Source organism: Mustela nigripes, chromosome 8 (assembly GCF_022355385.1).
Source record: "Mustela nigripes isolate SB6536 chromosome 8, MUSNIG.SB6536, whole genome shotgun sequence".
Taxonomy (NCBI): Eukaryota; Metazoa; Chordata; class Mammalia; order Carnivora; family Mustelidae; genus Mustela; species Mustela nigripes.
This window is the reverse complement of record NC_081564.1, coordinates 13,141,955-13,160,443: the sequence shown is the minus strand read 5'-3', so window position 1 is coordinate 13,160,443 and position 18,489 is coordinate 13,141,955. Positions and strand designations below refer to the sequence as shown.

Sequence of the window (18,489 nt, the reverse complement as noted above, 5' to 3'; positions counted from 1 at the left end):
GGACAAGGGGAACCCGTGGTGACACGCCCGAGCCCGCCGATGCTACCAGGAGTGCTGGACTTGAGGCCTGGCTGCTGACACCCTCCTGGGCCCAGCATGGGGCTGCCCCCAGTGGTGGTGGCAGCAGGGCAGGTGAGTGTCCCAGGGGAGGGGCTCTGACAGCTCCAGAGTCACCTGTCATGTGGGGGGAGGGGGAGGGGTTATGCTGGGGGCAGGGAAGTGGAGGTTGTCCATCTGGTTGGTGGCTGTGGCCGGCGGGTCAGCAGGGCCAGGCTTGGGCTGAATGCTCGGAGTTGGTGCTTAGTGTGGCTGTTGTCACTGTGGTCACTTGCCGCTAGTGGTGTTCTAGGCCTCCTTGCTCGGTTCCTTCCATCCAGACTCGCTGGGAGGTTCCTTTCTAGCCTCCCGAGAAGGTTCTGGTGATGGACAACCGCGGCTGTTGGCCTTCTGCGTTCCCATCGCTTTGTTTTCCTGTGTGCTTCATCTCAGACCTGGGCATTGGGGTTCAGGAGGGCACCCCACGCGGTCCCGGTCCTGGGCCCGCCAGGCCCTGGCTTGCCCTTCCGGGAGGCACTCAGGTCAGCCCGTTTCCTCGACCTCTTTCCGGGGCTGTTTGTGTGGACGGCAGTGACTAGAGTGCTGAGGACAAGCTTCCCGTCGTCCTACAAGGGAGAAGGTGTAAAGGAGCAGCCAGGTGGGCGGAAGGGGGCGCGTGGCCGGGTGCGGGGCGGACGGGCGAGGCTGGTGTCCCTTGGTGACGGCGGTTTGGCCAACGGTCCTCATGGAGGACCTTGGGGGCGAGAGCAGACCCTTGCTGGTGTCCCGTTGGTCGTCGGCGCCTAGGACTGCCCCCTGGGGTCTGGGGCCTGAGGGGTGCGGGCCTCCACGCCCCCGGGTCAGGGTGGACGGCTGTCAGGCAGCGCGGCCCCTTTGTGAGAAGCAGGGGCGGTGTGAAGTCACTTCCAGAACTCTGCTGCTAGGATGAGCGCTTCCTCAGCCAGTGTTTTGACATTTCCAAAGCGGTAGGTGGGGGGCGACGGCAGAGGCCTCGGCTTCCTCCCCTCCAGGTGCCAGCCATCTGGCGGGCCGCTGAACTGGGAAGGAGCCAGCCAGGCAGTTTCCTGGAGTGGGAGCGGGACACAGCGGGCCTCGCTGCGGCCCCTGCCTTCGTGGGCGGCTCGGAACTGCCCCGCTCACGCCTCGGTTTCCCAGCTGCCAGCGGATAGAATCTAGCATCGCTGGGATTGCCTGGTACGTGGAATCTGGAGCTCTCCCAGCAGTATCTCTGCTGAGGGAGCCCCCTGCAGCCTGGGGAGGCCCGCTTTCTCCCCTCCCCCACTCCCAAGCAGGTGGGACTCCCCTTGACTTTGAGCTGCAGGACGGCTGGCACGGCCACAGTACGCCTGCATCTTCTGGGACTCTCCCAGTGTGCTGCAATGTCTTGTTTCTCCACAAAGGTAGCTCCCTGATGGAAAATGTTTTTATAAATAATGTTCCATCAGCTCCCGTGCTCTGGGTTTTAGTTTGGGAGAAGCAACCACTCGGGGCCTACAGACCATTGAGGGCCACAGCTTACCTAAACAGCTAATTAAAATGAGAGTCATTCACCATGGGCCCGGTCTGTGCTGCTCCAAAGAAGGCTGGGTTGGTCCCAGTCACCGAGGCTGTGCTCTGAGGCAGGGGTAGGGCCCATTTCCATCAGAGGGTGGCCTGCAGCATTGTCCGGGAGCCCGCCCACCGGCTCCCAGCGAGCCAAGAGTGTGAGGTGGTGGTTTTGCTTGTTCGGTCCTTTGGGGGAATGATCAGGGTTGCTGTCCGTTGGAGCAGACCGGCTTCTAGAAAGGGCAGGTTAAGTTCCCCCAGTCTAGCAGGGAGGTCGCTGCTGCAGGCACGGGGGGGACAGGTCTCGGGACGGCCATTGGGGCCATGTGGTCCGTGCAGAGGAAGGGTGTAAGACCCAGAAACTGCATCTGTTATCTGCTAGACCAGTGAGTGTGCCCAGGAGGGGCTATCTGGCTGCCCAGCACCCCCCGCTGGCCCCTGGGCGCTCGGTGGGGCAACTCACCTGAAGGGAGTGTTTTATGTTTTGGAATTTGTTCTGAAACAGGCAGGTTGGTGAGTCAGCGGGAGCACTTGTTGAACAGGCCTCTGTGCATCAGGAATGACACCAGCAGCTCAGAGGAAAGGGGCAGAAATCAGTGCTAAGTCAGATATTTGAGGAAGTGCGGTTGTGCTTGGAGGGCATCGAGCTTGGGGAGGGCACGTGTACGGGTCAGTGCTCAGGTCGCACGTGGGGCCCGGTCCCCTGCCGCTGCATCATCAACAGGAGAAGTTCCTGGATCTCAGCTTTTGGTTGTTAAAAGAATCTGGCAATTTGATGTGACTGCATCGGTTTGGTAGGTTCCCCAAAGGGCCGTGTCATGGAAATCTGGTAGGCGAGGCTCGGGGGACACATCCTACAGCCGTGCTGTACATACATTCTGGGTAAGGGAATAACGTACAATCACAACAGCTTCCAATTCTGGTCGAGCACCCTCTTGCTGGACTTGAACAACACAATCCCATTGTCTGTGCTCTGTTCATGGGGGGCGGGGCACCTGTGCACCTGCCCCTGCCCCCACCCCCCACCTGCCTGCCGAGGCTAAGCCGCAACGCCGGGAATGGCAGTGACTTCCGTGGGCTGACAGAGTTAAAAATACAAGTCATCTTGGCAAGGGTTTTGCAAACACCTGCTTTGCAAGCTGTCCTCCCACACAGTGACCTTGGGAAGGCCTTGGAGAGAGGAGCTGAAGGAGCCAGGTTTTGTTTTTGTTTTTTGTTTTTTTGAACCACAACTTCCCAGGGCATCAGCACTGCCTTTGTCTCTGGGCTCTTCCAGAATTGGGAGGCAAGTGCCAGCTGGGGTTCAGGAGCAAGATGACCTTGGTCCGGTGGTTCCTCCCTCTCATCCAACCAAGTCAGCAAGGGACCAGCCACCTCCATCTTCAGCCCCAGAGCAGCAGTCAGGGCAAGAGAGATGCTGGGTGGCAGCTTCTGTCCCCTCTCTTAGCAGGGGGGATGGGGCAGCGTCTGTCCTGGCAGTGGACAGGGGAAGAGAAGATGTGCCAGGCTCAGCTCTCGGTGCTGTGGGGAGCAGGAGAATTCCCTGCCTCCCTAGGCGCCAAGCTGGGGAAAGGCCACTGCTGGAAGCCCACAGTGAGCATCGGAGGTAGAAAGCCTGCCCCGTCTGGTGCCTGCGGGAACCCGGCAACAGGGAAGCCGCCACCACACAGTAGAGGCAGCTCCGGCCAGACCAAGGCCAGAAGCTCCTGGACGTCGCAGCTGCTGCCTGAAGCAGAGGCCCTGAATGGGGAGGCAAGATGCTGCCTGCTGAAGCCCATGGACACGGACCTGCCCGAAGGCTGTGCCCACATGAGGGGAAGCCATTGCTCGTCCATGGCGGCCAGAGCCCGTCTGCAGTAAGTTGGTGTTTGTCACATAAATGCAGAGGGGAAAGCACCATCTGTCTGAATGTGGGGCCTCTAATCTGAAGTGGGGTACTGGGCGGAGGACCTCCTCCTGGGGTCATCGTGAGCCAGGGACCTGTTCTTCTCTCCCGGGGAAGGTGATGCCATCCCCAGAGTACCTTGTGAACACACACTGTGAACACAAGGCAGCTCATGGCTTGGCTTAAAAGGCACAAGCAAGTGGCAGGAAATTCTTGGGTGGGGTGAGGGGTCTGCAGTCCCCTCGGAGAATCTGATGAAAGCCAACCTACAACTTCACATCTCGTTTTGTGGGTTCTTGGATCCTGGGCTGGGAATCCCTGGAAGTGGTGGTTCTGGGTGGTTCGACTCCACTGTGGTCCGTGGAACAAGGCTGCCCAGCCAGCTGAGCCCTCCAGGGGTGGGGTACTGTGGTGGTGGGGGTGTCGGTCACAGGATGCCTGGCTGGGTGACCAGTAATTGAACAAGAACCAAATTTTAAAAATTTATTAGAACCCACAGACATTTTATAAAGTATAAGCAGAAGGCAGATAACATTGTAAGACGCAAGAGCTCCGGGGTTGGGCCCTCTGGCTCCCCCAGTGACACGGGAGTTTCTTCTCTCTTTAGGGGAGACGGAGGGGGGTGAGTCGGAGCGGCAGCAGAGCTACGGAAGGAAAGAAGTGATAGGTCTGCTCACTCCGAACCTGTGAAGAAACCCTCAGACTAGCCAGGTAAGGTGGGGTGAGGGGAAGAGCTGGACAGGGGCCAAGAGGTTTTACGTCACTGGGTAATGTTGATTTCTAGAGGAGCTCTGGCTCGACTCTAGGACCCCGGGATCATGACCGGACCTGAAGGCAGACGCTTAACCAACTGAGTCACTCAGGTGCCCTCTTAAGGGGAGATGTTATAAACAGGTTGAGGAGGAAAGAAAACCCCTATAATTGTGACATTTTACATCGGACTAGCTGCTGGCTGTGAATGACAATAGTTGAAGACTAGTTCTGGTAAAATTTCCTGGGTTTTCAATGACCTTTCAGGGCTGCAAAGCTGGGGCAGGAGACCGCGTCTGTAGAGTGAGTGGTGGGATCGAACCGGCAGGGCCTGCCTTTTAAAAGAAAAATGTGTCTTACTTAGTGGTCCAGTCGCACGAAGGCTACGAGAGATGAAAACCTTACAGAGTGAGGTCATGAGGGGGTCAGAGCACCACATGACAACAGGAGTAAATAAAATACTTCGTCTGCTAAGTGCAGACCAGCTTTATTGAGGAAGTAATTTGGCTGAAAGGAAGCAGAAGGCTGGCTGAAAGCAAGCGTTGCTCTGGGGACTCAGGGATGATTTCCAGGTGCGACTCTCTGGGCCCGATGTCCTGTTAAGTTGCACAGAGGTTTGTAATGATGGAATATCAACCTGAAAATACTTCCGAAACCTCACAGCATTTCCCAGTTTTGTACACTGGGGTACAGTAGGAGCGCTTCGTTTTTCTCTCGGATTCGTGTGGGCAGAACGTCCCCACCCTGGAAATCTAGGTGCATTAAGTACCTCCTTTTCGGTTTCTCACAGCCCCTGGTGGTTTTTTGTATCAAGAGTTGTATAGTTCAGGGGTGCCTGCGTGGCTCAGTCGGTTGAGTGTCCTCTGGGGGTTGTGGGACGGAGCCCTGGGCTGGGCTCTGTGCCCAGCAGCGAGTCTGCTTAGGATTTTCCCACTTGCCCCTTTGCTCCCTAAAAGAAAAAGTCTATTTTGGCTTTCCAAAAAAGCTGGTCCAGTGTAAAACAGGTAAGCGTAGGGTTTAACTTTGTGATTTGTTGGTAACCCTTCTTTCATTGCTTCCTTTGGGGTCACTATTTGAGGTGACAGCTAGCCCTTTATCTACTTTCTATTCAAGCCCCACTTCTCTTTGTCCATTCTGGCCTCACCCCGGCGTTTTGTTATTCAGTGTTTCCATGGCCCAGAGGGTTCACATTTTCCATTTTTCTTTTTCACTTTGTTACCTCATTTTATTGCATTAGGGGGTCACTGACTTGGGCCTGGCTGTATCTTTGTGGAATGTGAGACTGCCTTTGTGATTTTTAGATAGCAGTTTTCTGTGCATGGTCTAGGGATATTTAAAAAGGCACAAAACTCTATTGGATTATACTTGGAAATTCTATTAAGTAAATCCTCTAAATCCTTCAATTTTTTTCCCCCACTGATTATATCTGTTGATCACTCACTAGAAGCATGGCCTTTCTTTTGTAGTTTTGTCAGTTGTTTTAGTGTTTTTAAGGGATATTAATGGCCGCTGCTCAGAACAGTCTAAAAAAACAGTCTAAAACGATGGTTTTCCCTCTTAACCCTTTGGAAAGGGAAGCGACGTGTCACCTGGAGGAACTCCTCAGTGCCGCCCTGCTTTAGCCCAGTGGTTTAGGAGAAGGGCTTCTCCCCCAGCTCTCCATCCTAGGTGGAGGGTGACTGTTTATGCAACAAATAGGTAGAAAATAATCTACTTTGTACCACGTGCTGTGGACACGACAGTAAACAGTCCTTAATGCAGTAAGTGTATAAATATATAAATTGTGGTAAAAACTATAAAGACAGTAACTGCTCGCCTAGGTTTACACGGGGTGGTGGTATGAAGGACCCCCCCCCCCCCCCCCGCCCCGGAGTGAGCCCGTGATCTCCGAGCCCACACCCCAGGCCCCCCCTCTTAAAGGGGCTTGCACGCTGGAGCAGAACCCTGCATGGTAATGCACAGACGGCAGTGGGGGGGACCCACACTGTAGCCAGGGGAGAGGGTCCCGGCTGGAAACAGGGTGACCAGAGTCGCGCGGCAGGCAGCAGATGCAGGAGGAGGAGGGACATGGGTGGCACTCAGAGGCACAGTGTCAGGGAGAGAAAACAGAGTCAATGCCACAGCCCCTGACCACCTCCAGCTTTCCAAAGGCAGCTCCAGAGAAGCAAAGAGGCCGCGGAGGAAAGCAGAGGCAGTTGAGGAACCTGTGGGTTAGACCAGTGCACCTGGTACAGAGCTCCTCGGTAGTTTTTTTAATTCATCCACTTTGGTTCTTCCCATTTCCCCCTACTCCCCGACGAGGTGCTCCCCTAAACACGGTCCTAGGGAAAGGCGAGCGCAAGGTCATAGTTGTAGCCCGGCACGGTGTCCGCTGCTCGGCAGATGGGCAGCGTGCTCTGGAAGGCCAGCCGGTCCACGGCAAACTCGTAGGCGTGGATCAGCCCACGGTGTCTAGAGGAAGCACACGGAGAGCAAGTGCGTTAGCATGGCGCTGCCAGCCCCCACCCCAGGCATGCACCCCACCCGGGCCCATGCTTCTGGTAACACCCGGGGCTCTCCGGCCCACGGGCCGTCGGACACTCAGAATCCCTGGACTCGAGACAAGTCAGGAGGAGGGGACGGCGTGCGGGGAGGCCAGTGGTGGGGTGGTAGGTGGAAAGCGTCAGCGTCAGGGAAGGCCAGGACACGTCCCGAAAGACCCAGCTGGGTGGGGGGCTCCGGGGTCCAGACTGAGCACGAGGCCGGGCCTTGGCCACCTGCACTGGGAGTTCAGCCACAGCAGTGGTGGGTGCTCCCACCCCGGCCCCTGGGTGCCCCACGCCATGCGCTATCCCAGGGGAGGCCTCACAACACATGCGCTGCCGCACGGCCACGTGGGCTCGAAGTTGCTGTGAGAGTAGTCGTGCCTGAGAGAGGACCCAGGCAGGATCCTCCTCCCAGAGTGGAACTACGATGGTCCGCCCTGAACCCCAGCCCGCTGACCTCCTGTGAGTGGTGAAGTTGTCCAGGTCTGTGTTGCGCACCACCCTCTCGTAGGGCACGTTGGCCGTGATGAGGCTGTGGCTGTTGAAGGACAGGTGACGGACGGGGTGCCTGAAACAGGACGGGAGTGAGCCATGGGAAAGAGAAATGCTCTGAAACTGGGCATCTCCCACGTTTAGAAGCTGTGCAGAAGAGATGCTAAAAGTCTCTGCCAAGCTTATGCCAGAGGACAAACCTGGGCCCCCAGAGGGGCAGAGTCTTGCCTTGCCTTACCCCCGCCCTCTGTACCCCCAGCAGACTACCCTGCAGCACGGTGTTTCACACATCGAGGAGGTTAGCCACATATGGCAGAGAACAGCCCCATTTCTGGCTGGCTGGCCTTGGGTAAGTTCTCCAAGCCAGGCTCCCCAGCTGCAGGGTGCGGGGCTGAGTTCTAAAAGCCCCTCTCCTCCTAAGCTTGAGAGAGCTATCACAGCTGCAGTGCTGTCAGGCTGCAGTGTTTTGCAACAATGGCTAGAAATTAATGTAGCAAAGGCTTTTGTTCATTCTAAAAACTTTCATCTAGTGCCTTCAGTGGAGGATTCCTACCTAAGAATTGAATGTTTGCATGAGAGACGTTATAAGCCCCCAAGATAAGACACGGGATTTGGCACTGGGCTCTGGGCTGTAAAGGCCCATCAGCCAGGCCTTTCGGGAAGACTGAGCGGAGACAATCTGTGCAGGATAGGCAGGGGTTGCTCCTGGGATGGCTGGAGGGGGTGGGCGGGTAACAGGCTTCTTGGCTGGAACAGAACGTTCTCTTGGGAGTACTGAAGGTTCAGGGGGATCTGAGTCAGGCCCTGTCAGTCCAGGGCACCGGCTGGAAGACTTCACTAGGGGCCAGGGAGGCAGACGGACAAGGGGAGCTGGCTGGAGATGGCAGGAGGAAACCGGGGGGGTGGCCGTGGAGGGAGCCATGCTCAGCAGGGCTGGACCAGAGGCTCAGCAGAACCACACCAGCTGCGTGCATGGGCAGGGGAAGACCTAATGGGCTCACAAGCTCTGGGCAGGAGACTGAAAGGTGAGGCCCAGCAGTGTCCAGGGGGAAGTGGGGGCCTTGCCCGGCACAAGCCACGAACTAGGGTTGAAGACTGGTTGTACATTTACAAATGAGTTAGGAAAAGAATGCTGGGACAGGGAAATTCTGGGGAAGACCTGCCCAATCCTAGCCTCACCCAGATGATGCCCTGGAGGAAACACAGCTTTTCAGGGAGAGAAAAAGATATGCAGGAGTGGCAGCCTAGTGCAGCAGCCGGAGTTGCCGGGAAGTGGGCGAGGGACGGCGGCAGCCCCCCCGGGCAGGAGCCTCAAGGAGAGCGGCCTGACGAGGGGCTGGGGGGCTCCGGGAGGCTGCTAGTTCTGGGAATGCCAGCGCGGAGGAGTTTTAGTTGCCTTCTGGCACCACCTGGTGGCAAGTCCATGTGTCACCACAGAAAGCACAAAAAGGGATTACACACGCCTTGCTTGACTAGTAAGGCAGGGCTGGACAAAGTCAAGCAGTGTGGACATCACCCGGGCCTCGAGTCTCATAAAAGCTGCTAAAGGGAGTGAGCACTAGCTCCCGCTGCTCTCCAGGAGGCAGCCAAGCCCTCTTTTAACCTTGCCTGCTTTTGTCCTGCCTTCTCTTATCCTGACTTGCGATGGGTATTTGCAGGTCCGGGCAACTGTGGATTTCTTCCTTTTATTCTCAGAGTCCACTTTCCAGGATGCCGTGAGTGCCCCGTTACCTGGAGTGCACTTCCCACAGCTTCTGGCTCATCCGGTAATCCCACACGGAGACCAGGCCTTCCTCGCCTCCACTGACGATTTTCCAGTCGTCCATCTGCACCGCGGAGACTCCCAGTTGGTGGGCAGAGAGCGACAGGGCGATTTTGTCAGTGCGGAGGTCGTGGATCCTCACCCTGGAAGGCCCAAGATGAGCGCAGAGAAGGGAAAGGGGAGGTGAGCTAAAGCCCGAAGGAACAGAGTCATCCTCAGGGGTCTGGTCTGTGCACAACAATCTTGTGAAAACACAGCATACAAAAACCCCTTTGGTCGCAAATAACTAAATATCGCAGAGAAGTTTTCTCCCTTTAGGCACACATCACATGCACAGCTCAGATGCACAAGGAATGAGCTCACTTACAGTGCCCGCAGCTCTCTAGACAGAATGACTTAAAAGTCCCTGGAACAAAATAGCTGCGAGAGAAATACCGTGCTCTTTCTCTGCTTGACAGGAAGGACACCTGCCCTGAGCACGAGTCCACTCTGAGGAAAGGTGAGCTGGGTCTGGCATCTGACTGCACAGCTGTCCCAGGTAAGTGTGGCGCCCAGCACCGTGGTACTGCTGGCAGTCTAAGATTCTGTTAAGGGCAGGAGATAAACCAGCTACACTCGTTTGCAACCCAGATCCTTACGCGGTTGGGAAATTAACACTTTTCTGGTATTTAACTCAACTCCGTCAGTTCATCATCCTCTTGCTGAAATTTGGAAAGGGAGGTGTCATGGCACCTGGTGGCTCAGTGGATTAAGCCTCTGCCTTTGGCTCAGGTCATGATCCCAGGGTCCTAGGATCGAGCCCCGCCTTGGAAAGGGAGGTGTCTATGGTTGACCATGGGGACACTGGTTGCCACTTATCTGAAGTTTCAAAACAATGACTTGCTTTGTCATAATCTGAATTTAAGAACCTCTTTAAAAACTACTCTTTACCTAAGTATATGCTGAATTTCCACAAATGGACAAATTAGATAATGAAACAAATTTCTCATCCAGCAGAAATACCAACACAGTTCCAGAAATAAGACACACAGCCAAAATTAAATGTGGCAAAATTTCAGTACAGGTGAATGTAACAGTCTCTGCGCTGTGAGTCAGAAAGGAAAAGACCCTACCACCCCGGACAGGAACTGGGCAGACCTAATGCCAGCCTGTGAAATGTGGTCCCGACAGGTGGTGAGAAAAGATTATCTGAAACATGTTCTGTGTCCTAAACTCAGTTTTGAGCATGTACACATAGACCTATTGTTTTTAGATTTCTAAGGAACATAAATTTGAACTGAAAATTCTATACCCAGTGTAGCTTCCAAGTTTAAATACCTAAGATTTTTGTTTGTTTTCTTCACAGAAAAAGACCCCAAGTCAGCTACCTATGGATGGATACTTTCTAGAAGAAAGGGATGTACCAAAATACTGGCAGAACACACAGGCCATGCAGAGACTAATGAAACAGATTTTCAAATGTGGAACCAGACCGCCGGCTTGAGACCGAACGTACTTGCTGAGTCTCGGGCGCAGGCAGGATAAACCCACATATAATCAGGAAGCACCCTGAATAGATCACAAAGTAAAGCTCGACGCAGGCAACACAGGAAGGGTGCACTTCAGGACCAGAAGCTTTACAATGACGGAGGGGAGAGTTTAGCAAATATTTGGTAAAACTGCCTTGGAAAAACAAACAAAAATCCAACTTACATGGACCTGGTTTTGTAGATTTTAAGTAATTCTGTTTCTTGCGTCATAATGCACTCAGGTTTAAGCTGATTTTCTTAAGTTTCCAAATTTGAAGACCTAAGTGAAATAAACCACTTTCTAGAGTAATAAGAATCACCCAAACCGACCCGCAAGGATCGCAAAGGTAACAATGAGCAGACCGAGAAGGCTGTCAAGGGAGCAACGGTCCTGCAAACATGCTAAATGGGCCCATCCTGGAGGGAAGAGCCCAAGGGCCAGGCACGCTGCTCCACAGCCAGCAAGGACAGAGGACAGCTGCCCAGGTCTGTTGGTGAAGCCAACATTCTGTCCTCCCCAAAACTGATGATGAGAGCAGAGTATCAAAAACAATGCTAGATCAGTGTCAGTACTCAGACCGGAATAAAATATAGCAGAACCCCTTGAGGGTGTCCATTAATATACTTCAAGTTACTACAACAAACCATGGACTGCTGAAAAGAAATGTGATGAGATTTACCTTCTTTCTTTCTTTCTTTAAGATTTTATTTATTTATTTGACAGAGAGAGATCACAAGGGGCAGAGAGGTGGGGGTGGAGGGGGAAGCAGGTTCGCTGCTGAGCAGAGAGCCCAGTGCGGGGCTCGATTCCAGGACCCTGAGATCATGACCTGAGGCAAAGGCAGAGGCTTAACTCACTAGCCACCCGGAAGCCCCTCTAAAGAAGGCTTTAAAAAACAGTGGTCTGCTTTTACTAATACTTCACATTGTTTTTAAAATTAGGTACAATTAGATACAAGAAAAAAATGAGAAGTGGACAAGTTTATTAGAGATGACAGTCGAAGATAACTCAGTAATAACTCAGATCAAATGAAATTAATATGTCAAAATCAATAGCTATCTTAGGTACAAACAACCACTAGTTTTAAAACATGTACTCAAAGAAAAAAATGCCACTTATAAAAGCAATTAAAGACAATACCCTATAATAAAATTTCTCAGCTTGGAGCTCTTAAATTCTAGATTTCTCAAAGAGTTAAATATAATTAGCTACAAGAATATTCAGAATTGGGGTGCCCTGGTGGCTCAGTGGGTTAAAGCCTCTGCCTTCAGCTCAGGTCATGCTCCCAGGGACCTGGGATCAAGACCGACATCAGGCTCTCTGCTTGGCAGGGAACCTGCTTCCTCCTCTCTCTCTGCCTGCCTCTCTGCCTACTTGTGATCTTCCTCTGTGTGTCAAATAAATAAATTAAATCTTTAAAAAAATTTAAAAAAAGAATATTCAGAATAGAGAAAGCCCTTCTAAACAAAAAATACCTCAGAAGTCAAAAGGGAAAATAAAAAATCAAAATCAAGGCAAACCATAAACTGGTGGAAATGTTTGCAACAGAGAACTGGCTAATTTCTTGTTTAAAAAAAGTCCTTCAAATTGAAAGTAAAGACTGGCAACCCAATATTACAATAGGAGAAAAGCTAAGAAAAAATAGTTCATGGGAAGATACTAATGGCTTTTAAACATGTGTGAGATGTTCACTGGTAATGAGAGAAATTATGAACTAAAATTACAGGTAGTATCCAACTGTACCTACCTACCTGACAAAGGTCAAGTTTGGTAGTAAACTCTGTGAGACCCTCCAGGCTGGGGAGCCTTGGGCAGGCAGGGGAGCCTTGGGTACACCTCTGAGCACACCCTGTGGGGCAGGATCTGGCAATAAGCCAACGAACAATACACTTGCCTTCTGACCTAGCAGCTTCGGTTCTAGGAATTTATCTACACTGTATCTAACATATGTCTACAAATACACACATGGGCATTTAAGACCATTAGTTATAGCACTGTTTTTAGTAGCAAAAGATGGGGTTTCTGTTTCAGACAACTTACTGACCCTCCCACTGAAAATCACTTAGTAACTGCTGGATAAACAACAGCCTTTAAAACGCACTGCTGGGTTCACAAAGCAAGCGGCTGCCCCAGGGCCCAAGCTGGAAAGCAGCCTGGACAGCCTGGGGTGGGGCGAGGCTGCTGGCAGGGGCCAACCTTAGGAACCAGTGGCAAGATGGTAAGACTCAGGCCCACCCAAAATAAGTGGGGTGGGAAAGGGGAGTCAAGACGTCTGCCTTTAAAAAAAAAGGGCAGCCTCATAAAACTTCTGGAATGAAAACACCACTCCTGAAATTAAATTCAGAATTTGTGGATTAGACAATATTCTCAAAAATGACCTAAAACAGAACACAGATAAAAAATGTGACTGAGAGGGGCACCTGGGTGGCTCAGTGGGTTAAAGCCTCTGCCTTCAGCTCAGGTCATGATCCCAGGGTCCTGGGATCGAGCCCCACGTCGGGCTCTCTGCTCCGCAGGGAGCCTGCTTTCTCCCCTCTCTCTGCCTGCCTCTCTGCCTACTTGTGATTTCTCTCTCTCTGTCAAATAAATAAAATCTTAAAAAAAAAAATGTGACTGAGGGATTAAGAGATGCAAATGATAGAAGGGGACGGTGCACCGTGTATCCAAAAGAAGTTCTAGAGGGAGAAACAGTACAGGGCAAGGAGGCAATATCCAAATAGTTAAGGGCTGGTATTTCTCTAGAATTCATGAGAGGCATGCATACTCACACTCCAGAGCACTTATCAGAACGAGAATTTCCTATTAAGCGTATCCTACCGAAGCGAGGAACACCAGAAACAGCGTTCGCAGCACGGTTCACTAGCTCTGGCACCACGGCAGCTCCGGGCGGCCATCCGGCCGCCCCGGCGCCATCTTTGCGGGAGGCAGAGCGGGGCAGGCCGGCAGTCCCTAAGCCACTGCGCCACGTGAGGCGCGCCGGCCTGGTGGTGTGACAGGTGTGGGGGTGAAGAATCAATGTGTGTGTGCTGTGTGTGAGCTGTGTGCGTACAGACATCCTCCCGAGAACGCGGACAAGCAGTCGTGGCTGAGGAGGACCAGGCTGCTCAGGAAGAGAAGTGCCCAGAAGCCTGGCTTCTCTGTTGTACTTTTGAATTCAATTTTGAATGTGTGGGTTGCCTGTTCAAGTAAAGTTGAAAAATTTTAAGATTTTGGGGGTGCCTGGGTGGCTCAGTCAGTTGAGCATCCAACTTGGTTTCAGCTCAGGATCGAGCCCTGCACTGGGCTCCGAGCACTGGGTGTGGAGCCTGCTTAAGGTTCTCTCTCTCCCCCTCCCCTGCCCCTCGATGCCCCTCTCTCTTTAAAAAAAAAAAAAAAAAAAAAAGGGAAAAGAAAACTCTTAAGTAAGATTCTGGAAGGACACACTTGAATTGGTAACAGCAGTTACCCTGAGGAAGAGTGGCAATAGCAGAGTGAAGGGGATAAAGGCGCCCTTTCCTTTTAAGCGGAGACACTGCCATGTTGTTTCAGAAACAGGAACTCATTCATGATGGGGGAGGGGGGCACCCTGAGGTCTACAGAGGTACCAGCCACGCTCTGTTTCTAAAGCTGAGGGGTGGATGCACAGGCCTTCTGTGACTAAACTGTACACACAGCTTACGTACACTCCTAGATGTATGCTTTCTTTCAAACAAAACTGGATTTGAGAAATATGTAGTCCTAGAACACGGAGGAGAGATCCACTGGTTCTTCCGGGCCAGCACACAGAACCATCTAGGCCATGCTGTGCGCGGACGAGCTCTGACTCTGGCAGTACAATCCTCCTTCCCCAGGGAGGGGTCGGGGGTTACAGATGCAGGCTTGGAAAAACAGGTCTCCCTCCCGGCAGTTAGAGCCACTGGAGGCCCTGTGAGAAGGGGAAGTGAGGAAAGGTATAAATGCTGGGAAAGGAGCGCCGCCCATAGGCTACAGATGCACTGCTCACTCGGGGCAACTTGGAAAGGCCGGGTGCGGGGAGGAGGAAGATTCTGGCCCAAGTACTTTTCAGCACATACTTGGTTAGTAAGGGCCTATTTTGCTGTGGTGATTTTCATAAAGAGCCCCTCTGTTGAATATTTATACTCCATAATTTACAGTTTGGCTGTTAGGGAGACAAAGGCAAACACAAATTTGGTCCAGAAGTTCAAAGTTTGCCATCTGTTTTCCTATTGTATTGAGATACCAGCATGGATGGCTCCAAACAAAATAAACCAATACACCAAAAGATACGGCATTTGTGTATTTTACATCACTAAGGAAAACAAAACCGGGCCAAAAGAGACTTGAACTTCTACCCCAGGAAAAAAGGAAGAGCATTTATAGGACATCTCCTTAGAGAGGCATCACTCTGCTTTCTCGTCAACAGATAGAAATGGCACACCCCGCGGTGTGTGAAGTCCGCACGAGCCATTCAAATCCACATTAAGAAACCGGTGTCTGCCTCGAGCGTCTGACAGAGCGCCACCAACCTGAACCACATCCCTTGGCCAAGTGTGCAACCTCAGCACTCCAATCAGAGACTCAGTGCTGGGAAACAGGTAGCACGACAAATGGGCACAAAATCCTGCCAAGACAACGGATTCCAGGGCCAGAAAGAAGCCAGTGGTAGATATTGTGAATTCCTATCTAGCAAGTATTTCATCAACTTTGCCCGTTGAAGAGAAAAATAATTGGTTCGAGAGCTGTAATTGTATTATGTTTAATATTCATGGTTGGGTCTGGAGGGCTGTTCCAACACTCCCTCTCTCCAGCCCCTCTCTAATGAAAATCACACCATAGGAGTCGGCGCTAGCCTGCCAATTAAAATAAAAGACACCAGAACCTTCCAAAGACTCCAGCAGAGGAGCATCCATCTGATGGGCAGGAAAACGTGCTGGAACTGAGAGGGAGGCACGCTCTGGTTGGTCCTGTGCTAAGAGCTTTGAATAACTTATTATAACACTTGCAGATGGAGCAAACACAACATTTACGCCCCACTCACTCTCTCTCTGACAGCAGGCAGCAGCACACCCCCACTCCGTACTTGTCGGGGCCAGAAGGAAGCTCGGAGACTCTTTAACTGGGGGGTCACCACTCAGGGCTCGCCTCCCATTGGTTTGGATTAAATAGTCCCAAATGATAATAAGGCAAACTGTATTTGATGGCAAAGATAAAGCCTATTTAGGCTCTGGCTCGGCAGTTTTATTTAGAAGGACCTGACCTAAAGCTGTATTTCTATCCGGAAAATAGAGTGAACAAATAAAAAAACATTAACATGGAGGCTTCTTTTTTTTTTTTTTTTTTTTTTTTTTTAAGATTTTATTTATTTATTTGACAGAGAGAAATCACAAGTAGTCGGAGAGGCAGGCAGAGAGAGAGAGACACGGAAGCAGGCTCCCTGCTGAGCAGAGAGCCCGATGCGGGACTCGATCCCAGGACCCTGAGATCATGACCTGAGCCGAAGGCAGCGGCTTAACCCACTGAGCCACCCAGGCGCCCTGGAGGCTTCTTTTTTAAGAGACCAAATTAATCAAGGTTTTGGTGTTTTGTTTTGTTTTTTTCCAAGAAATCAATGCATGATTCTGTTTTGTCCTGCTGAACCTGGGCTATTAGAGAATCTTAAATATAACCTTATATGCCAAAATCAATAAGCTTTATCTCTGTAGCACTGACGGTGGCCTCTGGTAAGGATTCACTGTAAACAGCAACTAGAAGAACATCGTTTTTTAAGTCGAATGACCCAGTTTAATTATCCAACTCCAGGCTCTGCTCCGAGCTCTGCATTTTAAAGCTGTATCTCAGGTTTGGAGTTCTCTCTATATTGCCCATAAGAGTAGGAGGGCCCTCGGACTGATCACTCAACCTTTCTGGCTGTTTGCTCAGTGGGGCCAGCAATGGATGGCCTTGAAGAGCTCTGTGAACATCTTATGATCCCCAGCAGAAAAGCCCATGAAGCCATCTGTGGGCAATAATGGTGATGTATATCCCCCCCCCCCCCACCAATAAGGCACAGGATCCCAAATTGGAAACATGGAAATACTTAGCTTACTTTAATATCCTTTTAGATTTTAAATTTTAATCAGATGACTATACCTAGAATAACAGCCCTATTTTACGGTTAATTGATTTTCAACAATGGTGCTGAACAGTTCAACAGGGCAAAGAATACTTTTCAACAGATAGTGTGGACAGCCAGGCAAAAGAATGAGGTTGGGCTCCCATCTCACAACATACACAGAAATCAACTGTAACTGCACCCAGACCTCAGGGGAACAGTGAAAACTAGAAAAATCTTAGAAGAAAACTTAAAAGAGTAAATCTTCATGACCCTGGGCTAGAAATGGCCTCTTCAGTGTGATACCAGCAGCACTAGTGACAGAACAGAACGGATAAACTGAACTTCATTGACATTTTAAAACTTCTGGGCTTCAAAAGACACCACCAAGACAATGAAGGGACAAACCACCAACTGGGGGGAAAAGCTTACAAATCCCATCTGAGAAAGGACTGGTATCTGGAATCTATTAAAGACTCTGACAACTCAATAAATAAAAAAGACAAGTAGCCCAGCGAAGAAAACAGGCCAAGGATCTGAACAGACACTTATTCGATGAGGCCAAAAAGCACGTGAAAGAAAGTTCAACACCACATTAGCCACCAGGAGAACGAAAATCAAACCCAGGATGAGCTGCCACTTCACACCCCTTATGCTATAATCAGAGACAAGGGCAAGGCTGGGCGAGGACCCGCGAGGACATGGAGAAATGAGAACCGTCGCCCAGTGTCGGTGGGAGAGTCACAAGGTGCAGCCACTTTTGTAAAGAGTCTAGAGTTCCTGAAAAGGTTCAACATTCAGTTACCATGTAAGGCAACAATTCCACTCCTCGGTATATAGCCAAAAAAATGAAAAACCTATGTCTACACAGAAATTTGTACTTGAATGATACAGCAGTATTCACAATAGTCAGAAAGTGGAAACAACCCAAGTGTTTATTAAGTGACGAGCGAATAGATGGGGTATATTCACACGACTGCGTCTGTTTGGCCACAGAAGGAATGAAGAAGTGATTCAGGCTGCAACGCAGGTTCATCTTGGAAACATCGTGCAAGCGGAAGAAGCCAGTCACAAAGGGTCACATTTTATAGGATTCCATTTATATGAAACGTCCAAAACAGATTTGGAGAGACAGAAAATAGAAGAGTGGCTGCCTAGAGCTAGAGGAGCTGGAGGGACTGGGGAGTGGCTGCTGGTGGGTACAGGTTTCTTTTTGGGGTGATGGTGATGGCGGCATAACCTTGTGAACGTTATATAACTCAGCCTTGTGAATTGTACAATTTTAAAACGGCAAATTGTAGGCATGTGAATTTATCTCAAAAAAAGGTGCTAAAAATTTAAAACTCATCTTGAGATTCCAGGGCAAGAAAGGCAGTGAGCATTGTTGGTAGAGTGACTGTTGCCTTGGCAACCCACTCCCATCTTGACATAGGCCCTTACCACCAAGTCCTATTGAGATTCTCCCTGCAGAGCAGTGACGAACTGCTTTGTTCCAGGATGTTCCAGGATGAGATCCGCTGCCCCCCCGACCCCCCCGTTTTCATGGTGGGGAATGAGCAGGTCAGCGATGAGGAGGATGGAAAGGGGCCTCAGTTAACACAGCCCCCGACTGCCAACTATTCATTTATTTAAATCATTGAGGAGAAAGTGGGGGTTCTGCTCTGGCCAAGAGGAATGAAGCCCGTTACTGCCTGTCTCCTGCTGACCACAACCAAATCCTCTGGCCAAAACACAAAGCAAACACCTGAGGACACTGGAGAGTCAACTCCGGATGGTGGGCTGTGGAGGAAGGGGCCCCATGGGGAAAGGTTTCCCATCTCCTCCCTCTTCTCTCTCAGCCACGCCCCAAGTATGAGCTCCAAGAGTTGTGTGGTAGTGCAGGAGCTCGAGCTCC

At 51.2% G+C, this 18,489-nt stretch overlaps 1 protein-coding gene and 1 long non-coding RNA gene across 2 annotated transcripts in view; one reads left to right on the top strand and one right to left on the bottom strand.

Moving 5' to 3' along the window:
* Positions 1-3,956: 3,956 nt before the first annotated feature.
* Positions 3,957-18,489, bottom strand: part of FBXW8 (F-box and WD repeat domain containing 8) — a 126,427-nt gene continuing 111,894 nt past the window's right edge. Inside the window, exons 9-11 of the mRNA XM_059408516.1 lie at positions 8,986-9,159; positions 7,220-7,330; positions 3,957-6,688 (exon numbers count right to left, since the gene is read on the bottom strand). Of these exons, the coding sequence (XP_059264499.1) occupies positions 6,559-6,688; positions 7,220-7,330; positions 8,986-9,159 (415 nt within the window). The 3' untranslated portion in view covers positions 3,957-6,558. The remainder of the gene's footprint in view (positions 6,689-7,219; positions 7,331-8,985; positions 9,160-18,489) is intronic.
* On the top strand, positions 9,110-15,820 carry LOC132023201 (uncharacterized). The gene is made up of 3 exons (XR_009405889.1): positions 9,110-9,199; positions 9,475-9,554; positions 10,362-15,820. It is a non-coding gene; the product is annotated as an uncharacterized LOC132023201 (long non-coding RNA).